Source organism: Osmerus mordax, chromosome 24, assembly GCF_038355195.1.
Source record: "Osmerus mordax isolate fOsmMor3 chromosome 24, fOsmMor3.pri, whole genome shotgun sequence".
NCBI lineage: Eukaryota > Metazoa > Chordata > Actinopteri > Osmeriformes > Osmeridae > Osmerus > Osmerus mordax.
In genome coordinates this window covers 2,567,467-2,589,302 of record NC_090073.1, presented here as the reverse complement: position 1 = coordinate 2,589,302, position 21,836 = coordinate 2,567,467, and the positions used below count along the sequence as shown (strand labels likewise).

The 21,836-nt window shown below is 51.5% G+C and overlaps 1 protein-coding gene across 13 annotated transcripts in view; it reads right to left on the bottom strand.

Moving 5' to 3' along the window:
• LOC136933033 (NACHT, LRR and PYD domains-containing protein 12-like) overlaps nucleotides 1–21,836 on the bottom strand; it is a 561,343-nt gene that overhangs the window by 304,190 nt on the left and 235,317 nt on the right. The window contains exons 14-15 of one of the 13 annotated variants that reach the window (XM_067228397.1): nucleotides 21,053–21,099; nucleotides 18,182–18,916 (exon numbers count right to left, since the gene is read on the bottom strand). The exons of the other annotated variants lie outside the window; for them this stretch is intronic. Of the exons in view, the coding sequence (XP_067084498.1) occupies nucleotides 18,387–18,916; nucleotides 21,053–21,099 (577 nt within the window). The 3' untranslated portion in view covers nucleotides 18,182–18,386. Of the gene's footprint in view, nucleotides 1–18,181; nucleotides 18,917–21,052; nucleotides 21,100–21,836 lie in introns of those variants that run through there. 13 annotated transcript variants of the gene reach the window in all.

Here is a 21,836-nt window from a genome sequence, read left to right as displayed (position 1 = left end):
CTTTGAGAGGTCACTAAGACCTTTGAAATCTGACATTACAGAGTGGAGTTTGTTCCAGTAATCATTTCTTATATCACTGAATGTTTCACATTGTAGGAGGAAGTGCATCTCTGTCTCGACCTCACCTGTCGAACAGTGACCACATATTCTGTTTTCTTTTGGTTGCCATGATTTTTTGTGTCGTCCTGTTTCAATTGCCAATTGGTGGTCACTGAGCCTGTACTTGGTTAGGATCTGTCTTTGCTTTCTATCTCTGACAGTATAGAGATATTCTGCCAGTTTATAATCTCTTTCTAAGGCTAGATAACATTCTAATCGACTTTGGCTTTTAGTTTCTTCTTTCCAATGTTCCAGGTAGGTTACTTTACATTGTGTTATAATTTGGTTTATCACTCACAGTGAGTTAGACCCCCCCCTACCAACACCCCTCTTTATCACTCAGTGAGTTAGACCCCCCCCTCCCAACACCCCTCTTTATCACTCACAGTGAGTTAGACCCCCCCCCTCCCAACACCCCTCTTTATCACTCAGTGAGTTAGACCCCCCCCCCCTCCCAACACCCCTCTTTATCACTCAGTGAGTTAGACCCCCCCCCCCCAACACCCCTCTTTATCACTCACAGTGAGTTAGACCCCCCCCCTCCCAACACCCCTCTTTATCACTCAGTGAGTTAGACCCCCCCCTCCCAACACCCCTCTTTATCACTCACAGTGAGTTAGACCCCCCCCCCACCAACACCCCTCTTTATCACTCAGTGAGTTAGACCCCCCCATCCCAACACCCCTCTTTATCACTCAGTGAGTTAGACCCCCCCCTCCCAACACCCCTCTTTATCACTCAGTGAGTTAGACCCCCCCCTCCCAACACCCCTCTTTATCACTCACAGTGAGTTAGACCCCCCCCCTCCCAACACCCCTCTTTATCACTCACAGTGAGTTAGACCCCCCCCCCCTCCCAACACCCCTCTTTATCACTCACAGTGAGTTAGACCCCCCCCCCCTCCCAACACCCCTCTTTATCACTCACAGTGAGTTAGACCCCCCCCTACCAACACCCCTCTTTATCACTCAGTGAGTTAGACCCCCCCCCTCCCAACACCCCTCTCTATCACTCACAGTGAGTTAGACCCCCCCCTACCAACACCCCTCTTTATCACTCACAGTGAGTTAGACCCCCCCCCTCCCAACACCCCTCTTTATCACTCAGTGAGTTAGACCCCCCCCTCCCACAACACCCCTCTTTATCACTCAGTGAGTTAGACCCCCCCCTCCTACAAACACCCCTCTTTATCACTCAGTGAGTTAGACCCCCCCCCCCAACACCCCTCTTAATCAATTCAATTCAATTCTTATATATATATATACATATATACACACATACACATGTCAGTCACACACACACAGTATATGTTGTGTGTGTGCTTTGTGTGTGTGCCTTGTGTGTCTAGGTCACTCACTGTCTCTCAGGTTGTGGCATACTGATACATACTGGGCAGCAAGGTATGTCCTGTCTCCTTCTCCTAGGAGGATTTTTACCTTTGAGAGGTCACTAAGACCTTTGAAATCTGACATTACAGAGTGGAGTTTGTTCCAGTAATCATTTCTTATATCACTGAATGTTTCACATTGTAGGAGGAAGTGCATCTCTGTCTCGACCTCACCTGTCCAACAGTGACCACATATTCTGTTTTCGTTTGGTTGCCATGATTTTTTGTGTTGTCCTGTTTCAATTGCCAATTGGTGGTCACTGAGCCTGTACTTGGTTAGGATCTGTCTCTGCTTTCTATCTCTGACAGTATAGAGATATTCTGCCAGTTTATAATCTCTTTCTAAGGCTAGATAACATTCTAATCGACTTTGGCTTTTAGTTTCTTCTTTCCAATGTTCCAGGTAGGTTAATTTACATTGTGTTATAATTTGGTTTATCACTCACAGTGAGTTAGACCCCCCCCTCCCAACACCCCTCTTTATCACTCAGTGAGTTAGACTCCCCCCCCTACCAACACCCCTCTTTATCACTCACAGTGAGTTAGACCCCCCCCCCCTACCAACACCCTCTTTATCACTCACAGTGAGTTAGACCCCCCCCCTCCCAACACCCCTCTTTATCACTCAGTGAGTTAGACCCCCCCCCACCAACACCCCTCTTTATCACTCACAGTGAGTTAGACCCCCCCCTCCCAACACCCCTCTTTATCACTCACAGTGAGTTAGACCCCCCCCCTACCAACACCCCTCTTTATCACTCAGTGAGTTAGACCCCCCCCCCCCCTCCCAACACCCCTCTTTATCACTCACAGTGAGTTAGACCCCCCCCCCTCCCAACACCCCTCTTTATCCCTCAGTGATTTAGACCCCCCCCCCCCTCCCAACACCCCTCTTTATCACTCACAGTGAGTTAGACCCCCCCCCTACCAACACCCCTCTTTATCACTCAGTGAGTTAGACCCCCCCCCCCTCCCAACACCCCTCTTTATCACTCACAGTGAGTTAGACCCCCCCCCCTCCCAACACCCCTCTTTATCACTCAGTGAGTTAGACCCCCCCCTCCCACAACACCCCTCTTTATCACTCAGTGAGTTAGACCCCCCCCTCCCACAACACCCCTCTTTATCACTCAGTGAGTTAGACCCCCCCCCCTCCCAACACCCCTCTTTATCACTCAGTGAGTTAGACCCCCCCCCCCCTCCCAACACCCCTCTTTATCACTCAGTGAGTTAGACCCCCCCCCTCCCACACCCTCTTTATCACTCACAGTGAGTTAGACCCCCCCCCTCCCAACACCCCTCTTTATCACTCACAGTGAGTTAGACCCCCCCCTACCAACACCCCTCTTTATCACTCAGTGAGTTAGACCCCCCCATCCCAACACCCCTCTTTATCACTCAGTGAGTTAGACCCCCCCCCTCCCAACACCCCTCTTTATCACTCAGTGAGTTAGACCCCCCCCCCCCTCCCAACACCCCTCTTTATCACTCAGTGAGTTAGACCCCCCCCTCCCAACACCCCTCTTTATCACTCACAGTGAGTTAGACCCCCCCCCTGCCAACACCCCTCTTTATCACTCACAGTGAGTTAGACCCCCCCCCTACCAACACCCCTCTTTATCACTCAGTGAGTTAGACCCCCCCCCCCCTACCAACACCCCTCTCTATCACGCACAGTGAGTTAGACCCCCCCCTACCAACACCCCTCTTTATCACTCACAGTGAGTTAGACCCCCCCCCCCCCCCCTACCAACACCCCTCTTTATCACTCACAGTGAGTTAGACCCCCCCCCCCTACCAACACCCCTCTTTATCACTCACAGTGAGTTAGACCCCCCCCCCCCTACCAACACCCCTCTTTATCACTCAGTGAGTTAGACCCCCCCCTCCCAACACCCCTCTTTATCACTCACAGTGAGTTAGACCCCCCCCTCCCAACACCCCTCTTTATCACTCAGTGAGTTAGACCCCCCCCCTCCCAACACCCCTCTTTATCACTCAGTGAGTTAGACCCCCCCCTCCCCCAACACCCTCTTTATCACTCAGTGAGTTAGACCCCCCCCCCCTACCAACACCCCTCTTTATCACTCAGTGAGTTAGACCCCCCCCCTACCAACACCCCTCTTTATCACTCAGTGAGTTAGACCCCCCCCTCCCAACACCCCTCTTTATCACTCACAGTGAGTTAGACCCCCCCCCCCCTCCAACACCCCTCTTTATCACTCAGTGAGTTAGACCACCCCCTCCCAACACCCCTCTTTATCACTCAGTGAGTTAGACCCCCCCCCACCAACACCCCTCTTTATCACTCACAGTGAGTTAGACCCCCCCCTCCCAACACCCCTCTTTATCACTCACAGTGAGTTAGACCCCCCCCTCCCAACACCCCTCTTTATCACTCACAGTGAGTTAGACCCCCCCCTACCAACACCCCTCTTTATCACTCAGTGAGTTAGACCCCCCCCCCCCTCCCAACACCCCTCTTTATCACTCAGTGAGTTAGACCCCCCCCTCCCAACACCCCTCTTTATCACTCACAGTGAGTTAGACCCCCCCCCTGCCAACACCCCTCTTTATCACTCACAGTGAGTTAGACCCCCCCCCTACCAACACCCCTCTTTATCACTCAGTGAGTTAGACCCCCCCCCCCTACCAACACCCCTCTCTATCACGCACAGTGAGTTAGACCCCCCCCTACCAACACCCCTCTTTATCACTCACAGTGAGTTAGACCCCCCCCCCCCTACCAACACCCCTCTTTATCACTCAGTGAGTTAGACCCCCCCCTCCCACACCCTCTTTATCACTCACAGTGAGTTAGACCCCCCCCCCTCCCAACACCCCTCTTTATCACTCACAGTGAGTTAGACCCCCCCCTACCAACACCCCTCTTTATCACTCAGTGAGTTAGACCCCCCCATCCCAACACCCCTCTTTATCACTCAGTGAGTTAGACCCCCCCCTCCCAACACCCCTCTTTATCACTCAGTGAGTTAGACCCCCCCCCCCCTCCCAACACCCCTCTTTATCACTCAGTGAGTTAGACCCCCCCCCTCCCAACACCCCTCTTTATCACTCACAGTGAGTTAGACCCCCCCCCCTCCCAACACCCCTCTTTATCACTCACAGTGAGTTAGACCCCCCCCCTACCAACACCCCTCTTTATCACTCAGTGAGTTAGACCCCCCCCCCCTACCAACACCCCTCTCTATCACTCACAGTGAGTTAGACCCCCCCCTACCAACACCCCTCTTTATCACTCAGTGAGTTAGACCCCCCCCCTCCCACAACACCCCTCTTTATCACTCAGTGAGTTAGACCCCCCCCCCCCCCTACAAACACCCCTCTTTATCACTCAGTGAGTTAGACCCCCCCCCCAACACCCCTCTTAATCAATTCAATTCAATTCTTATATATATATACACATATATACACACATACACATGTCAGTCACACACACACAGTATATGTTGTGTGTGTGCTTTGTGTGTGTGCCTTGTGTGTCTATGTCCCTCACTGTCTCTCAGGTTGTGGCATACTGATACATACTGGGCAGCAAGGTATGTCCTGTCTCCTTCTCCTAGGAGGATTTTTACCTTTGAGAGGTCACTAAGACCTTTGAAATCTGACATTACAGAGTGGAGTTTGTTCCAGTAATCATTTCTTATATCACTGAATGTTTCACATTGTAGGAGGAAGTGCATCTCTGTCTCGACCTCACCTGTCGAACAGTGACCACATATTCTGTTTTCTTTTGGTTGCCATGATTTTTTGTGTCGTCCTGTTTCAATTGCCAATTGGTGGTCACTGAGCCTGTACTTGGTTAGGATCTGTCTCTGCTTTCTATCTCTGACAGTATAGAGATATTCTGCCAGTTTATAATCTCTTTCTAAGGCTAGATAACATTCTAATCGACTTTGGCTTTTAGTTTCTTCTTTCCAATGTTCCAGGTAGGTTACTTTACATTGTGTTATAATTTGGTTTATCACTCACAGTGAGTTAGACCCCCCCCTACCAACACCCCTCTTTATCACTCAGTGAGTTAGACCCCCCCCTCCCAACACCCCTCTTTATCACTCACAGTGAGTTAGACCCCCCCCCTCCCAACACCCCTCTTTATCACTCAGTGAGTTAGACCCCCCCCCCCTCCCAACACCCCTCTTTATCCCTCAGTGAGTTAGACCCCCCCCCCCCCTCCCAACACCCCTCTTTATCACTCAGTGAGTTAGACCCCCCCCTCCCAACACCCCTCTTTATCACTCAGTGAGTTAGACCCCCCCCCTCCCAACACCCCTCTTTATCACTCAGTGAGTTAGACCCCCCCCCCCTACCAACACCCCTCTTTATCACTCACAGTGAGTTAGACCCCCCCCCCCTACCAACACCCCTCTTTATCACTCACAGTGAGTTAGACCCCCCCCCCCTACCAACACCCCTCTCTATCACTCACAGTGAGTTAGACCCCCCCCTACCAACACCCCTCTTTATCACTCAGTGAGTTAGACCCCCCCCCCCTCCCAACACCCCTCTTTATCACTCAGTGAGTTAGAACCCCCCCCCCCCTACAAACACCCCTCTTTATCACTCAGTGAGTTAGACCCCCCCCCCTCCCAACACCCCTCTTTAAAACTCAGTGAGTTAGACCCCCCCCCCCTCCCAACACCCCTCTTTATCACTCAGTGAGTTAGACCCCCCCCCTCCCAACACCCCTCTTTATCACTCAGTGAGTTAGACCCCCCCCTACAAACACCCCTCTTTATCACTCAGTGAGTTAGACCCCCCCCCCCCCCCACCAACACCCCTCTTTATCACTCAGTGAGTTAGACCCCCCCCCCCCTACAAACACCCCTCTTTATCACTCAGTGAGTTAGACCCCCCCCCCAACACCCCTCTTAATCAATTCAATTCAATTCTTATATATATATACACATATATACACACATACACATGTCAGTCACACACACACAGTATATGTTGTGTGTGTGCTTTGTGTGTGTGCCTTGTGTGTCTAGGTCACTCACTGTCTCTCAGGTTGTGGCATACTGATACATACTGGGCAGCAAGGTATGTCCTGTCTCCTTCTCCTAGAAGGATTTTTACCTTTGAGAGGTCACTAAGACCTTTGAAATCTGACATTACAGAGTGGAGTTTGTTCCAGTAATCATTTCTTATATCACTGAATGTTTCACATTGTAGGAGGAAGTGCATCTCTGTCTCGCCCTCACCTGTCGAACAGTGACCACATATTCTGTTTTCTTTAGGTTGCCATGATTTTTTCGTTGTCCTGTTTCAATTGCCAATTGGTGGTCACTGAGCCTGTACTTGGTTAGGATCTGTCTCTGCTTTCTATCTCTGACAGTATAGAGATATTCTGCCAGTTTATAATCTCTTTCTAAGGCTAGATAACATTCTAATCGACTTTGGCTTTTAGTTTCTTCTTTCCAATGTTCCAGGTAGGTTACTTTACATTGTGTTATAATTTGGTTTATCACTCACAGTGAGTTAGACCCCCCCCTCCCAACACCCCTCTTTATCACTCAGTGAGTTAGACCCCCCCCCCCCTCCCAACACCCCTCTTTATCCCTCAGTGAGTTAGACCCCCCCCCCCCTCCCAACACCCCTCTTTATCACTCAGTGAGTTAGACCCCCCCCCCCTACCAACACCCCTCTTTATCACTCACAGTGAGTTAGACCCCCCCCCCACCAACACCCCTCTTTATCACTCAGTGAGTTAGACCCCCCCATCCCAACACCCCTCTTTATCACTCAGTGAGTTAGACCCCCCCCTCCCAACACCCCTCTTTATCACTCAGTGAGTTAGACCCCCCCCTCCCAACACCCCTCTTTATCACTCACAGTGAGTTAGACCCCCCCCCCTCCCAACACCCCTCTTTATCACTCACAGTGAGTTAGACCCCCCCCCCTCCCAACACCCCTCTTTATCACTCACAGTGAGTTAGACCCCCCCCCCCCTCCCAACACCCCTCTTTATCACTCACAGTGAGTTAGACCCCCCCCCTACCAACACCCCTCTTTATCACTCAGTGAGTTAGACCCCCCCCCTCCCAACACCCCTCTCTATCACTCACAGTGAGTTAGACCCCCCCCCTACCAACACCCCTCTCTATCACTCACAGTGAGTTAGACCCCCCCCCTACCAACACCCCTCTTTATCACTCACAGTGAGTTAGACCCCCCCCCCCCCTACCAACACCCCTCTTTATCACTCACAGTGAGTTAGACCCCCCCCCTCCCAACACCCCTCTTTATCACTCAGTGAGTTAGACCCCCCCCTCCCACAACACCCCTCTTTATCACTCAGTGAGTTAGACCCCCCCCTCCTACAAACACCCCTCTTTATCACTCAGTGAGTTAGACCCCCCCCCCCAACACCCCTCTTAATCAATTCAATTCAATTCTTATATATATATATATACATATATACACACATACACATGTCAGTCACACACACACAGTATATGTTGTGTGTGTGCTTTGTGTGTGTGCCTTGTGTGTCTAGGTCACTCACTGTCTCTCAGGTTGTGGCATACTGATACATACTGGGCAGCAAGGTATGTCCTGTCTCCTTCTCCTAGGAGGATTTTTACCTTTGAGAGGTCACTAAGACCTTTGAAATCTGACATTACAGAGTGGAGTTTGTTCCAGTAATCATTTCTTATATCACTGAATGTTTCACATTGTAGGAGGAAGTGCATCTCTGTCTCGACCTCACCTGTCGAACAGTGACCACATATTCTGTTTTCGTTTGGTTGCCATGATTTTTTGTGTTGTCCTGTTTCAATTGCCAATTGGTGGTCACTGAGCCTGTACTTGGTTAGGATCTGTCTCTGCTTTCTATCTCTGACAGTATAGAGATATTCTGCCAGTTTATAATCTCTTTCTAAGGCTAGATAACATTCTAATCGACTTTTGCTTTTAGTTTCTTCTTTCCAATGTTCCAGGTAGGTTACTTTACATTGTGTTATAATTTGGTTTATCACTCACAGTGAGTTAGACCCCCCCTCCCAACACCCCTCTTTATCACTCACAGTGAGTTAGACCCCCCCCTCCCAACACCCCTCTTTATCACTCAGTGAGTTAGACCCCCCCCCCCTCCCAACACCCCTCTTTATCCCTCAGTGAGTTAGACCCCCCCCCCTCCCAACACCCCTCTTTATCACTCAGTGAGTTAGACCCCCCCCCCCTACCAACACCCCTCTTTATCACTCACAGTGAGTTAGACCCCCCCCCCACCAACACCCCTCTTTATCACTCAGTGAGTTAGACCCCCCCATCCCAACACCCCTCTTTATCACTCAGTGAGTTAGACCCCCCCCTCCCAACACCCCTCTTTATCACTCAGTGAGTTAGACCCCCCCCTCCCAACACCCCTCTTTATCACTCACAGTGAGTTAGACCCCCCCCCCTCCCAACACCCCTCTTTATCACTCAGTGAGTTAGACCCCCCCCTCCCAACACCCCTCTTTATCACTCACAGTGAGTTAGACCCCCCCCCCCTCCCAACACCCCTCTTTATCACTCACAGTGAGTTAGACCCCCCCCCCACCAACACCCCTCTTTATCACTCAGTGAGTTAGACCCCCCCATCCCAACACCCCTCTTTATCACTCAGTGAGTTAGACCCCCCCCTCCCAACACCCCTCTTTATCACTCAGTGAGTTAGACCCCCCCCCTCCCAACACCCCTCTTTATCACTCACAGTGAGTTAGACCCCCCCCCTCCCAACACCCCTCTTTATCACTCAGTGAGTTAGACCCCCCCCTCCCAACACCCCTCTTTATCACTCACAGTGAGTTAGACCCCCCCCCCCTCCCAACACCCCTCTTTATCACTCACAGTGAGTTAGACCCCCCCCCCCCCCTCCCAACACCCCTCTTTATCACTCACAGTGAGTTAGACCCCCCCCTACCAACACCCCTCTTTATCACTCAGTGAGTTAGACCCCCCCCCCTCCCAACACCCCTCTCTATCACTCACAGTGAGTTAGACCCCCCCCCTACCAACACCCCTCTTTATCACTCACAGTGAGTTAGACCCCCCCCTACCAACACCCCTCTTTATCACTCAGTGAGTTAGACCCCCCCCCCTCCCAACACCCCTCTTTATCACTCACAGTGAGTTAGACCCCCCCCCTACCAACACCCCTCTCTATCACTCACAGTGAGTTAGACCCCCCCCTACCAACACCCCTCTTTATCACTCACAGTGAGTTAGACCCCCCCCCCCCTACCAACACCCCTCTTTATCACTCACAGTGAGTTAGACCCCCCCCCCCCTCCCAACACCCCTCTTTATCACTCAGTGAGTTAGACCCCCCCCTCCCACAACACCCCTCTTTATCACTCAGTGAGTTAGACCCCCCCCTCCTACAAACACCCCTCTTTATCACTCAGTGAGTTAGACCCCCCCCCCCAACACCCCTCTTAATCAATTCAATTCAATTCTTATATATATATATATACATATATACACACATACACATGTCAGTCACACACACACAGTATATGTTGTGTGTGTGCTTTGTGTGTGTGCCTTGTGTGTCTAGGTCACTCACTGTCTCTCAGGTTGTGGCATACTGATACATACTGGGCAGCAAGGTATGTCCTGTCTCCTTCTCCTAGGAGGATTTTTACCTTTGAGAGGTCACTAAGACCTTTGAAATCTGACATTACAGAGTGGAGTTTGTTCCAGTAATCATTTCTTATATCACTGAATGTTTCACATTGTAGGAGGAAGTGCATCTCTGTCTCGACCTCACCTGTCGAACAGTGACCACATATTCTGTTTTCTTTTGGTTGCCATGATTTTTTGTGTCGTCCTGTTTCATTTTTACATTTACATTTAGTCATTTAGCAGACGCTCTTATCCAGAGCGACTTACAGTAAGTACAGGGACATTCCCCCGAGGCAAGTAGGGTGAAGTGCCTTGCCCAAGGACACAACGTCAGTTGGCATGACCGGGAATCGAACTGGCAACCTTCGGATTACTAACCCGATTCCCTCACCGCTCAGCCACCTGACTCCCCAGGTTCAATTGCCAATTGGTGGTCACTGAGCCTGTACTTGGTTAGGATCTGTCTCTGCTTTCTATCTCTGACAGTATAGAGATATTCTGCCAGTTTATAATCTCTTTCTAAGGCTAGATAACATTCTAATCGACTTTGGCTTTTAGTTTCTTCTTTCCAATGTTCCAGGTAGGTTACTTTACATTGTGTTATAATTTGGTTTATCACTCACAGTGAGTTAGACCCCCCCCTACCAACACCCCTCTTTATCACTCAGTGAGTTAGACCCCCCCCTCCCAACACCCCTCTTTATCACTCACAGTGAGTTAGACCCCCCCCCTCCCAACACCCCTCTTTATCACTCAGTGAGTTAGACCCCCCCCCCCTCCCAACACCCCTCTTTATCACTCAGTGAGTTAGACCCCCCCCCCCCAACACCCCTCTTTATCACTCACAGTGAGTTAGACCCCCCCCCTACCAACACCCCTCTTTATCACTCAGTGAGTTAGACCCCCCCCCCTCCCAACACCCCTCTTTATCACTCACAGTGAGTTAGACCCCCCCCCCACCAACACCCCTCTTTATCACTCAGTGAGTTAGACCCCCCCATCCCAACACCCCTCTTTATCACTCAGTGAGTTAGACCCCCCCCCTCCCAACACCCCTCTTTATCACTCAGTGAGTTAGACCCCCCCCTCCCAACACCCCTCTTTATCACTCACAGTGAGTTAGACCCCCCCCCTCCCAACACCCCTCTTTATCACTCACAGTGAGTTAGACCCCCCCCCCTCCCAACACCCCTCTTTATCACTCACAGTGAGTTAGACCCCCCCCCCCCCTCCCAACACCCCTCTTTATCACTCACAGTGAGTTAGACCCCCCCCTACCAACACCCCTCTTTATCACTCAGTGAGTTAGACCCCCCCCCTCCCAACACCCCTCTCTATCACTCACAGTGAGTTAGACCCCCCCCTACCAACACCCCTCTTTATCACTCACAGTGAGTTAGACCCCCCCCCTCCCAACACCCCTCTTTATCACTCAGTGAGTTAGACCCCCCCCTCCCACAACACCCCTCTTTATCACTCAGTGAGTTAGACCCCCCCCTCCTACAAACACCCCTCTTTATCACTCAGTGAGTTAGACCCCCCCCCCCCAACACCCCTCTTAATCAATTCAATTCAATTCTTATATATATATATATACATATATACACACATACACATGTCAGTCACACACACACAGTATATGTTGTGTGTGTGCTTTGTGTGTGTGCCTTGTGTGTCTAGGTCACTCACTGTCTCTCAGGTTGTGGCATACTGATACATACTGGGCAGCAAGGTATGTCCTGTCTCCTTCTCCTAGGAGGATTTTTACCTTTGAGAGGTCACTAAGACCTTTGAAATCTGACATTACAGAGTGGAGTTTGTTCCAGTAATCATTTCTTATATCACTGAATGTTTCACATTGTAGGAGGAAGTGCATCTCTGTCTCGACCTCACCTGTCCAACAGTGACCACATATTCTGTTTTCGTTTGGTTGCCATGATTTTTTGTGTTGTCCTGTTTCAATTGCCAATTGGTGGTCACTGAGCCTGTACTTGGTTAGGATCTGTCTCTGCTTTCTATCTCTGACAGTATAGAGATATTCTGCCAGTTTATAATCTCTTTCTAAGGCTAGATAACATTCTAATCGACTTTGGCTTTTAGTTTCTTCTTTCCAATGTTCCAGGTAGGTTAATTTACATTGTGTTATAATTTGGTTTATCACTCACAGTGAGTTAGACCCCCCCCTCCCAACACCCCTCTTTATCACTCAGTGAGTTAGACTCCCCCCCCTACCAACACCCCTCTTTATCACTCACAGTGAGTTAGACCCCCCCCCCCCCTACCAACACCCCTCTTTATCACTCAGTGAGTTAGACCCCCCCCCACCAACACCCCTCTTTATCACTCACAGTGAGTTAGACCCCCCCCTCCCAACACCCCTCTTTATCACTCACAGTGAGTTAGACCCCCCCCCTCCCAACACCCCTCTTTATCACTCACAGTGAGTTAGACCCCCCCCTACCAACACCCCTCTTTATCACTCAGTGAGTTAGACCCCCCCCCCCCTCCCAACACCCCTCTTTATCACTCACAGTGAGTTAGACCCCCCCCCCTCCCAACACCCCTCTTTATCCCTCAGTGATTTAGACCCCCCCCCCCTCCCAACACCCCTCTTTATCACTCACAGTGAGTTAGACCCCCCCCCTACCAACACCCCTCTTTATCACTCAGTGAGTTAGACCCCCCCCCCTCCCAACACCCCTCTTTATCACTCAGTGAGTTAGACCCCCCCCCCCTCCCAACACCCCTCTTTATCACTCAGTGAGTTAGACCCCCCCCTCCCACACCCTCTTTATCACTCACAGTGAGTTAGACCCCCCCCCTCCCAACACCCCTCTTTATCACTCACAGTGAGTTAGACCCCCCCCTACCAACACCCCTCTTTATCACTCAGTGAGTTAGACCCCCCCATCCCAACACCCCTCTTTATCACTCAGTGAGTTAGACCCCCCCCTCCCAACACCCCTCTTTATCACTCAGTGAGTTAGACCCCCCCCCCTCCCAACACCCCTCTTTATCACTCAGTGAGTTAGACCCCCCCCCTCCCAACACCCCTCTTTATCACTCACAGTGAGTTAGACCCCCCCCCTGCCAACACCCCTCTTTATCACTCACAGTGAGTTAGACCCCCCCCCTACCAACACCCCTCTTTATCACTCAGTGAGTTAGACCCCCCCCCCCCTACCAACACCCCTCTCTATCACGCACAGTGAGTTAGACCCCCCCCTACCAACACCCCTCTTTATCACTCACAGTGAGTTAGACCCCCCCCCCCCTACCAACACCCCTCTTTATCACTCACAGTGAGTTAGACCCCCCCCCCCCTACCAACACCCCTCTTTATCACTCAGTGAGTTAGACCCCCCCCCTCCCAACACCCCTCTTTATCACTCACAGTGAGTTAGACCCCCCCCCTCCCAACACCCCTCTTTATCACTCAGTGAGTTAGACCCCCCCCCTCCCAACACCCCTCTTTATCACTCAGTGAGTTAGACCCCCCCCTCCCCCAACACCCTCTTTATCACTCAGTGAGTTAGACCCCCCCCCCCCTACCAACACCCCTCTTTATCACTCAGTGAGTTAGACCCCCCCCCCCCTCCCAACACCCCTCTTTATCACTCAGTGAGTTAGACCCCCCCCTCCCACAACACCCCTCTTTATCACTCAGTGAGTTAGACCCCCCCCCCCCTACAAACACCCCTCTTTATCACTCAGTGAGTTAGACCCCCCCCCCCAACACCCCTCTTAATCAATTCAATTCAATTCTTATATATATATATACATATATACACACATACACATGTCAGTCACACACACAGTATATCAGTATATGTTGTGTGTGTGCTTTGTGTGTGTGCCTTGTGTGTCTAGGTCACTCACTGTCTCTCAGGTTGTGGCATACTGATACATACTGGGCAGCAAGGTATGCCCTGTCTCCTTCTCCTAGGAGGATTTTTACCTTTGAGAGGTCACTAAGACCTTTGAAATCTGACATTACAGAGTGGAGTTTGTTCCAGTAATCATTTCTTATATCACTGAATGTTTCACATTGTAGGAGGAAGTGCATCTCTGTCTCGACCTCACCTGTCGAACAGTGACCACATATTCTGTTTTCTTTTGGTTGCCATGATTTTTTGTGTCGTCCTGTTTCAATTGCCAATTGGTGGTCACTGAGCCTGTACTTGGGTAGGATCTGTCTCTGCTTTCTATCTCTGACAGTATAGAGATATTCTGCCAGTTTATAATCTCTTTCTAAGGCTAGATAACATTCTAATCGACTTTGGCTTTTAGTTTCTTCTTTCCAATGTTCCAGGTAGGTTACTTTACATTGTGTTATAATTTGGTTTATCACTCACAGTGAGTTAGACCCCCCCCCCCCCAACACCCCTCTTTATCACTCACAGTGAGTTAGACCCCCCCCCCCCTCCCAACACCCCTCTTTATCACTCAGTGAGTTAGACCCCCCCCCCTACCAACACCCCTCTTTATCACTCAGTGAGTTAGACCCCCCCCTCCCAACACCCCTCTTTATCACTCACAGTGAGTTAGACCCCCCCCCCCCTCCAACACCCCTCTTTATCACTCAGTGAGTTAGACCACCCCCTCCCAACACCCCTCTTTATCACTCAGTGAGTTAGACCCCCCCCCACCAACACCCCTCTTTATCACTCACAGTGAGTTAGACCCCCCCCTCCCAACACCCCTCTTTATCACTCACAGTGAGTTAGACCCCCCCCTCCCAACACCCCTCTTTATCACTCACAGTGAGTTAGACCCCCCCCTACCAACACCCCTCTTTATCACTCAGTGAGTTAGACCCCCCCCCCCCCTCCCAACACCCCTCTTTATCACTCACAGTGAGTTAGACCCCCCCCCCCTCCCAACACCCCTCTTTATCCCTCAGTGATTTAGACCCCCCCCCCCCTCCCAACACCCCTCTTTATCACTCACAGTGAGTTAGACCCCCCCCCCTACCAACACCCCTCTTTATCACTCAGTGAGTTAGACCTCCCCCCCCCTCCCAACACCCCTCTTTATCACTCACAGTGAGTTAGACCCCCCCCCCTCCCAACACCCCTCTTTATCACTCAGTGAGTTAGACCCCCCCCCCCTCCCAACACCCCTCTTTATCACTCAGTGAGTTAGACCCCCCCCTCCCACAACACCCCTCTTTATCACTCAGTGAGTTAGACCCCCCCCCCCTCCCAACACCCCTCTTTATCACTCAGTGAGTTAGACCCCCCCCCCTCCCAACACCCCTCTTTATCACTCAGTGAGTTAGTCATTTTTTTTTTTTTTTTTTTTTTTTTTTTTAGACCCCCCCCTCCCACACCCTCTTTATCACTCACAGTGAGTTAGACCCCCCCCCTCCCAACACCCCTCTTTATCACTCACAGTGAGTTAGACCCCCCCCTACCAACACCCCTCTTTATCACTCAGTGAGTTAGACCCCCCCATCCCAACACCCCTCTTTATCACTCAGTGAGTTAGACCCCCCCCTCCCAACACCCCTCTTTATCACTCAGTGAGTTAGACCCCCCCCCCCTCCCAACACCCCTCTTTATCACTCAGTGAGTTAGACCCCCCCCTCCCAACACCCCTCTTTATCACTCACAGTGAGTTAGACCCCCCCCCTCCCAACACCCCTCTTTATCACTCACAGTGAGTTAGACCCCCCCCCTACCAACACCCCTCTTTATCACTCAGTGAGTTAGACCCCCCCCCCCTACCAACACCCCTCTCTATCACGCACAGTGAGTTAGACCCCCCCCTACCAACACCCCTCTTTATCACTCACAGTGAGTTAGACCCCCCCCCCCCTCCCAACACCCCTCTTTATCACTCAGTGAGTTACACCCCCCCCCTCCCAACACCCCTCTTTATCACTCAGTGAGTTAGACCCCCCCCCCTCCCAACACCCCTCTTTATCACTCAGTGAGTTAGACCCCCCCCTCCCCCAACACCCTCTTTATCACTCAGTGAGTTAGACCCCCCCCCCCCCTACCAACACCCCTCTTTATCACTCAGTGAGTTAGACCCCCCCCCCCCTCCCAACACCCCTCTTTATCACTCAGTGAGTTAGACCCCCCCCTCCCACAACACCCCTCTTTATCACTCAGTGAGTTAGACCCCCCCCCCCCCTACAAACACCCCTCTTTATCACTCAGTGAGTTAGACCCCCCCCCCAACACCCCTCTTAATCAATTCAATTCAATTCTTATATATATATATATACATATATACACACATACACATGTCAGTCACACACACAGTATATCAGTATATGTTGTGTGTGTGCTTTGTGTGTGTGCCTTGTGTGTCTAGGTCACTCACTGTCTCTCAGGTTGTGGCATACTGATACATACTGGGCAGCAAGGTATGCCCTGTCTCCTTCTCCTAGGAGGATTTTTACCTTTGAGAGGTCACTAAGACCTTTGAAATCTGACATTACAGAGTGGAGTTTGTTCCAGTAATCATTTCTTATATCACTGAATGTTTCACATTGTAGGAGGAAGTGCATCTCTGTCTCGACCTCACCTGTCGAACAGTGACCACATATTCTGTTTTCTTTTGGTTGCCATGATTTTTTGTGTCGTCCTGTTTCAATTGCCAATTGGTGGTCACTGAGCCTGTACTTGGTTAGGATCTGTCTCTGCTTTCTATCTCTGACAGTATAGAGATATTCTGCCAGTTTATAATCTCTTTCTAAGGCTAGATAACATTCTAATCGACTTTGGCTTTTAGTTTCTTCTTTCCAATGTTCCAGGTAGGTTACTTTACATTGTGTTATAATTTGGTTTATCACTCACAGTGAGTTAGACCCCCCCTCTCCCAACACCCCTCTTTATCACTCACAGTGAGTTAGACCCCCCCCCCCTCCCAACACCCCTCTTTATCACTCACAGTGAGTTAGACCCCCCCCCCCCCAACACCCCTCTTTATCACTCAGTGAGTTAGACCCCCCCCCTACCAACACCCCTCTTTATCACTCACAGTGAGTTAGACCCCCCCCCCCCCAACACCCCTCTTTATCACTCAGTGAGTTAGACCCCCCCCCCTCCCAACACCCCTCTTTATCACTCACAGTGAGTTAGACCCCCCCCCCCCCAACACCCCTCTTTATCACTCAGTGAGTTAGACCCCCCCCCTACCAACACCCCTCTTTATCACTCAGTGAGTTAGACCCCCCCCCTACCAACACCCCTCTTTATCACTCAGTGAGTTAGACCCCCCCCTCCCAACACCCCTCTTTATCACTCAGTGAGTTAGACCCCCCCCTCCCAACACCCCTCTTTATCACTCACAGTGAGTTAGACCCCCCCCCTCCCAACACCCCTCTTTATCACTCAGTGAGTTAGACCCCCCCCTCCCAACACCCCTCTTTATCACTCACAGTGAGTTAGACCCCCCCCTACCAACACCCCTCTTTATCACTCAGTGAGTTAGACCCCCCCCCCCCTACCAACACCCCTCTCTATCACTCACAGTGAGTTAGACCCCCCCCTACCAACACCCCTCTTTATCACTCACAGTGAGTTAGACCCCCCCCCCCTACCAACACCCCTCTTTATCACTCAGTGAGTTAGACCCCCCCCCCCTCCCAACACCCCTCTTTATCACTCAGTGAGTTAGACCCCCCCCCCCTCCCAACACCCCTCTTTATCCTCAGTGAGTTAGACCCCCCCTCCCACAACACCCCTCTTTATCACTCAGTGAGTTAGACCCCCCCCCCCCTACCAACACCCCTCTTTATCACTCAGTGAGTTAGACCCCCCCCTACCAACACCCCTCTTTATCACTCAGTGAGTTAGAGGAGGTGGTGGGTAGAGAGGAGGTCAGGGGGAGAGGGGATCACACTAGACACACACAGTGTATATTCAAGTGGGTAATAGTGTCCCATTACTGGTCCTAAATGTAGTGTTTTCATAGTGTGTGTGTACATGTGTGTGTACATGTGTGTGTGTACATGTGTGTGTGTGCGTGTGTGTAGGACCACTGGGTCACCAACGAACACACAGCATGTCTTCTATCATCCTGTATTAAACATCTTTATTTCTCCTTATTTAGGCAGTAAGACACTATTTAGTTCGTCACATTCAGTGGAACTGAGATCAAAGACAGGAATGTTGTTTGTCAACAATGAAAACAAAACAAACATTCTACACACACCAATATTTACAAACACTCTGGGATATCAATTACAACTGTATACAGTTCAATCTTCAATGACATCTATGTGAGCACAGTGTGTGAGAGTGTGTGTGGGCTATTCTACCTGACACAGGGACACTGAGGAGTCAACCCAGAACCCAGGATAGAGGGGCTCAGTGAATGTGCTGTGGAATGTGTGCAGGTGGGTCAGTGTGTCAGAGGAGACTGTGTAGAAGGACAGAGTGCCGGCCGGCCAGTCCAGATACACTCCTACTCTGTGGGAGCTGGAGGGGGGGGCAGGTATGTCAGTGATCTTCATATTGTGCATGGCAGAGTAACTGTTACCAACACACCTCAGACTCCAGGACTTGTTATTGTATCCAAGCTTACAGTCATCACCCTCTCCTCTCCTGCTGATTCCTTTATATGTCACTGCTATATAAACCCATCCTCCACTCCACTCTGCCTCCCAGTAACAGCACCCAGACAGACCCTCTCTACACAGCACCTGTGGCCAGTCCTCAAATCTCTCTGGGTGATCAGGATACAGCTGCTCCTCTCTCCTCCTTGTCACCTTTCTGTTCTCCTCAGACAGAGAGAGTCCTCTGCCTGCTGTGTTTGGGTCCAGTGTGAGCTCACAGGCATCTGATGGGGGAGACCAAGACACAATATATTACTGATCATCATCATTCACATTAGAATGTCTCCCTCTTCCTGCCCTCCCCCTTTCATTCTCCCCCCCCCCCACCTCCCTTATCTACTCCTGTACTACGGTACTTAGGAATGATTTGCTGGACCTGATGTGAGTTTCCTCCAGGAACACAATGACTCTTATTGAGGGACTTGTTGCTCTTGTTGGTTAGTTGGAACTGATTTAACTTCTTGTACTCGCTGTGAATTCTATTCTTGTTGCTTTTCTACAGGTACACTCTTGCACTTTTGAGGTTCATGTTGTTTCATTGTAGCTTGTTTAACTACATGCTCTTCTGGTTCTTCCCATTGGCACTTATTTGCTTTTCACAATGTATGCTTCATGTTTTGGCTCCCCACAATGTTTTTGGGGCGTCTCGTTGTTTATGATCAGTGACCTGTGCTCTTTAGTAAAGCTCTCTCTTGGAAGTCGCTTTGGATAAAAGCGTCTTGATAAATGAAGACATGTAAATGTACTCTCCCCTCACCTCCTCCTCCCACCCCACCTCCTCCTCTCCCCCCACCCCCCTGACCTCTTCTCCCCACACCCCCCTTATCTACTCTCTCCCTCCACCCCCCTCTCCCCCCCCCACCTCCTCCTCTCCCCACCTCCTCCTCCTCTCCCCCCACCTCCTCCTCCTCCTCTCCCCCCACCCCCCTTATCACCTCCTCTCCCCCCTTATCTACTCTCTCCCCCCACCTCCTCTCCCCCCTTATCTACTCTCTCCCCCCATCCCTGACCTCCTCTCCCCCCCACCCCCTCTCCCCCCTTATCTACTCTCTCCCCCCATCCCTGACCTCCTCTCCCCCCCACCTCCTCTCCCCCCACCCCCTCTCCCCCCTGACCTCCTCTCCCCCCAACCCTCTGTCCTCCTCTCCCCCCACCCCCCTTATCGACTCTCCCCCCACCCCCATGATCTACTCTCTCCCTCCACCTCCCTCTCCCCCCACCCACCCTCCCATCTCCTCTCCCCCCAGCCCCCTTATCAACTCTCTCCCCCCCCACCTTCTCTCCCCCCCACCCGCCCCACCTCCTCTCCCCCCACCCCCCTTATCTACTCTCTCCCCCCACCCCCCCCATCTCCTCTCCCCCCACACCCATTATCTACTCTGTCCCTCCACCCCCCTCTCCCACCCCCACCTCCTCTCCCCCCAGCCCCCTTATCAACTCTCCCCCCCACCTCCTCTCCCCCCAGCCCCCTTATCTACTCTCTCACCCCCACCCCCCTCTCCCCCCTTATCTACTCTCTCCCCCCACCTCCTCTCCCCCCAGCCCCCTTATCAACTCTCTCCCCCCCACCCCCTCTCCCCACACCCCCCTTATCTACTCTCTCCCCCCCACCTCCTCTCCCCCCATCCCCCTTATCTACTCTCTCCCCCCCACCTCCTCTCCCCCCACCCCCCTGACGTCCTCTCCCCCCAGCCCCCTTATCTACTCTCTCCCCCCCACCTCCTCTCCCCCAACACCACTTATCTGCTCTCTCCCCCCCGCCCCCTGACCTCTTCGCCCCCCCCCCCCCCCACCTCCTCCCCCCCCCACCCCCCTGACCTCTCCCCCCCACCCCCCTTATCTACTCTCTCCCCCCCATCTCCTCTCCCCCCACCCCCCTTATCAACTCTCTCCCCCCCCCCCCCGACCTCTCTCCCCACCCCCATTATCTATTCTCTCCCCCCGGCCCCCCCACCTCCTCTCCCCCCACCCACCTGACCTCCTCTCCCCCCAGCCCCCTTATCTACTCTCTCCCCCCCACCTCCTCTCCCCCGACCCCCCCCTCCTCTCCCCACACCCCCTTGACCTCCTCTCAGAAGAGGAGAGAGACGAAAGGGGAGAAGCAGATGAAGGGAGGGGTGGGAGGAGGAGAGGGTAGGGCAGTGGAGAGGGAAGGAAGCGAGGAGTGAGGGAAGGAGGGAGGGGGAGAGTTAACACACACCAGGTAGGGGAAGGGAGGGGGGGGGACAGGGGAGGGGGAGGAGAGGGGAGGGTGAAGGGAGGGCACATACGTGTGTCCATTTCTGACAGTGTCAAAGTCACTAATGGTATTGTCCCTGTATGACCCTGTGTACTAGAACTAAGTAGCAGTCAATACTCACATCTCCTAGGACCAGGTTTGATCCTGCACTCTCCACCATGATCCACACTGTAGGGAGAAGCAGAGGAATGATGAGGAAATGACACCTCACCTGTTGCTACATGACTAAAGTAAACATGTTGTTTCTATGTTTATCATCAGAGGTGTATTCCAGAAAACAGCTCAGAGTTTTACAAACTCTGAGCCTAACCCTGAACTCTGACTTGATGAACCCTGAGATGGGAAGCATAGAGTTATCGGTTCCAGAAAAGCTGATCTGAGTTTGTTTAATTCTAATTCACTGGAATTAGGAATTCTCATGCGTGCAGGCGAGTATGCAAACATTGTCTGAAAGGTAAACAACAACTGCAACAGCAAAAGATAGACAATTGGTCAATGAGTACATTTCAATGCAGTCTATTTATTTGACATTTAACCACACGTCTTACTACAGCTGAACAAGTGGTAGAACAATCCTATGGGCACAAAACACACTTGGCAGCAGCTGAAAATGAAATATAAAATCAGTTCAAACAGGTAGGGCATATTTTGCTTTGGCCTTCCCACCCCCTTTGCATGTCATGAGTTCTGTAATGTTGTACAATGTATGTGCCCATGTGCTGAGGTGTTTTCTCCTGTTCCCACACTGTACTCCTCTAGGAGCATAGTCTGGGGGTTGACTTTTTCTCTCCTCTCCTCTCCTCATGTTTCTGCTGACATTTTCAAGGGGGCGCCGATAATGGCTGCCTCGGTCGCTATCTTTCGGAGTAGAAGTAAATTCCTTGTCTGTCATTGTCCCATTCTGA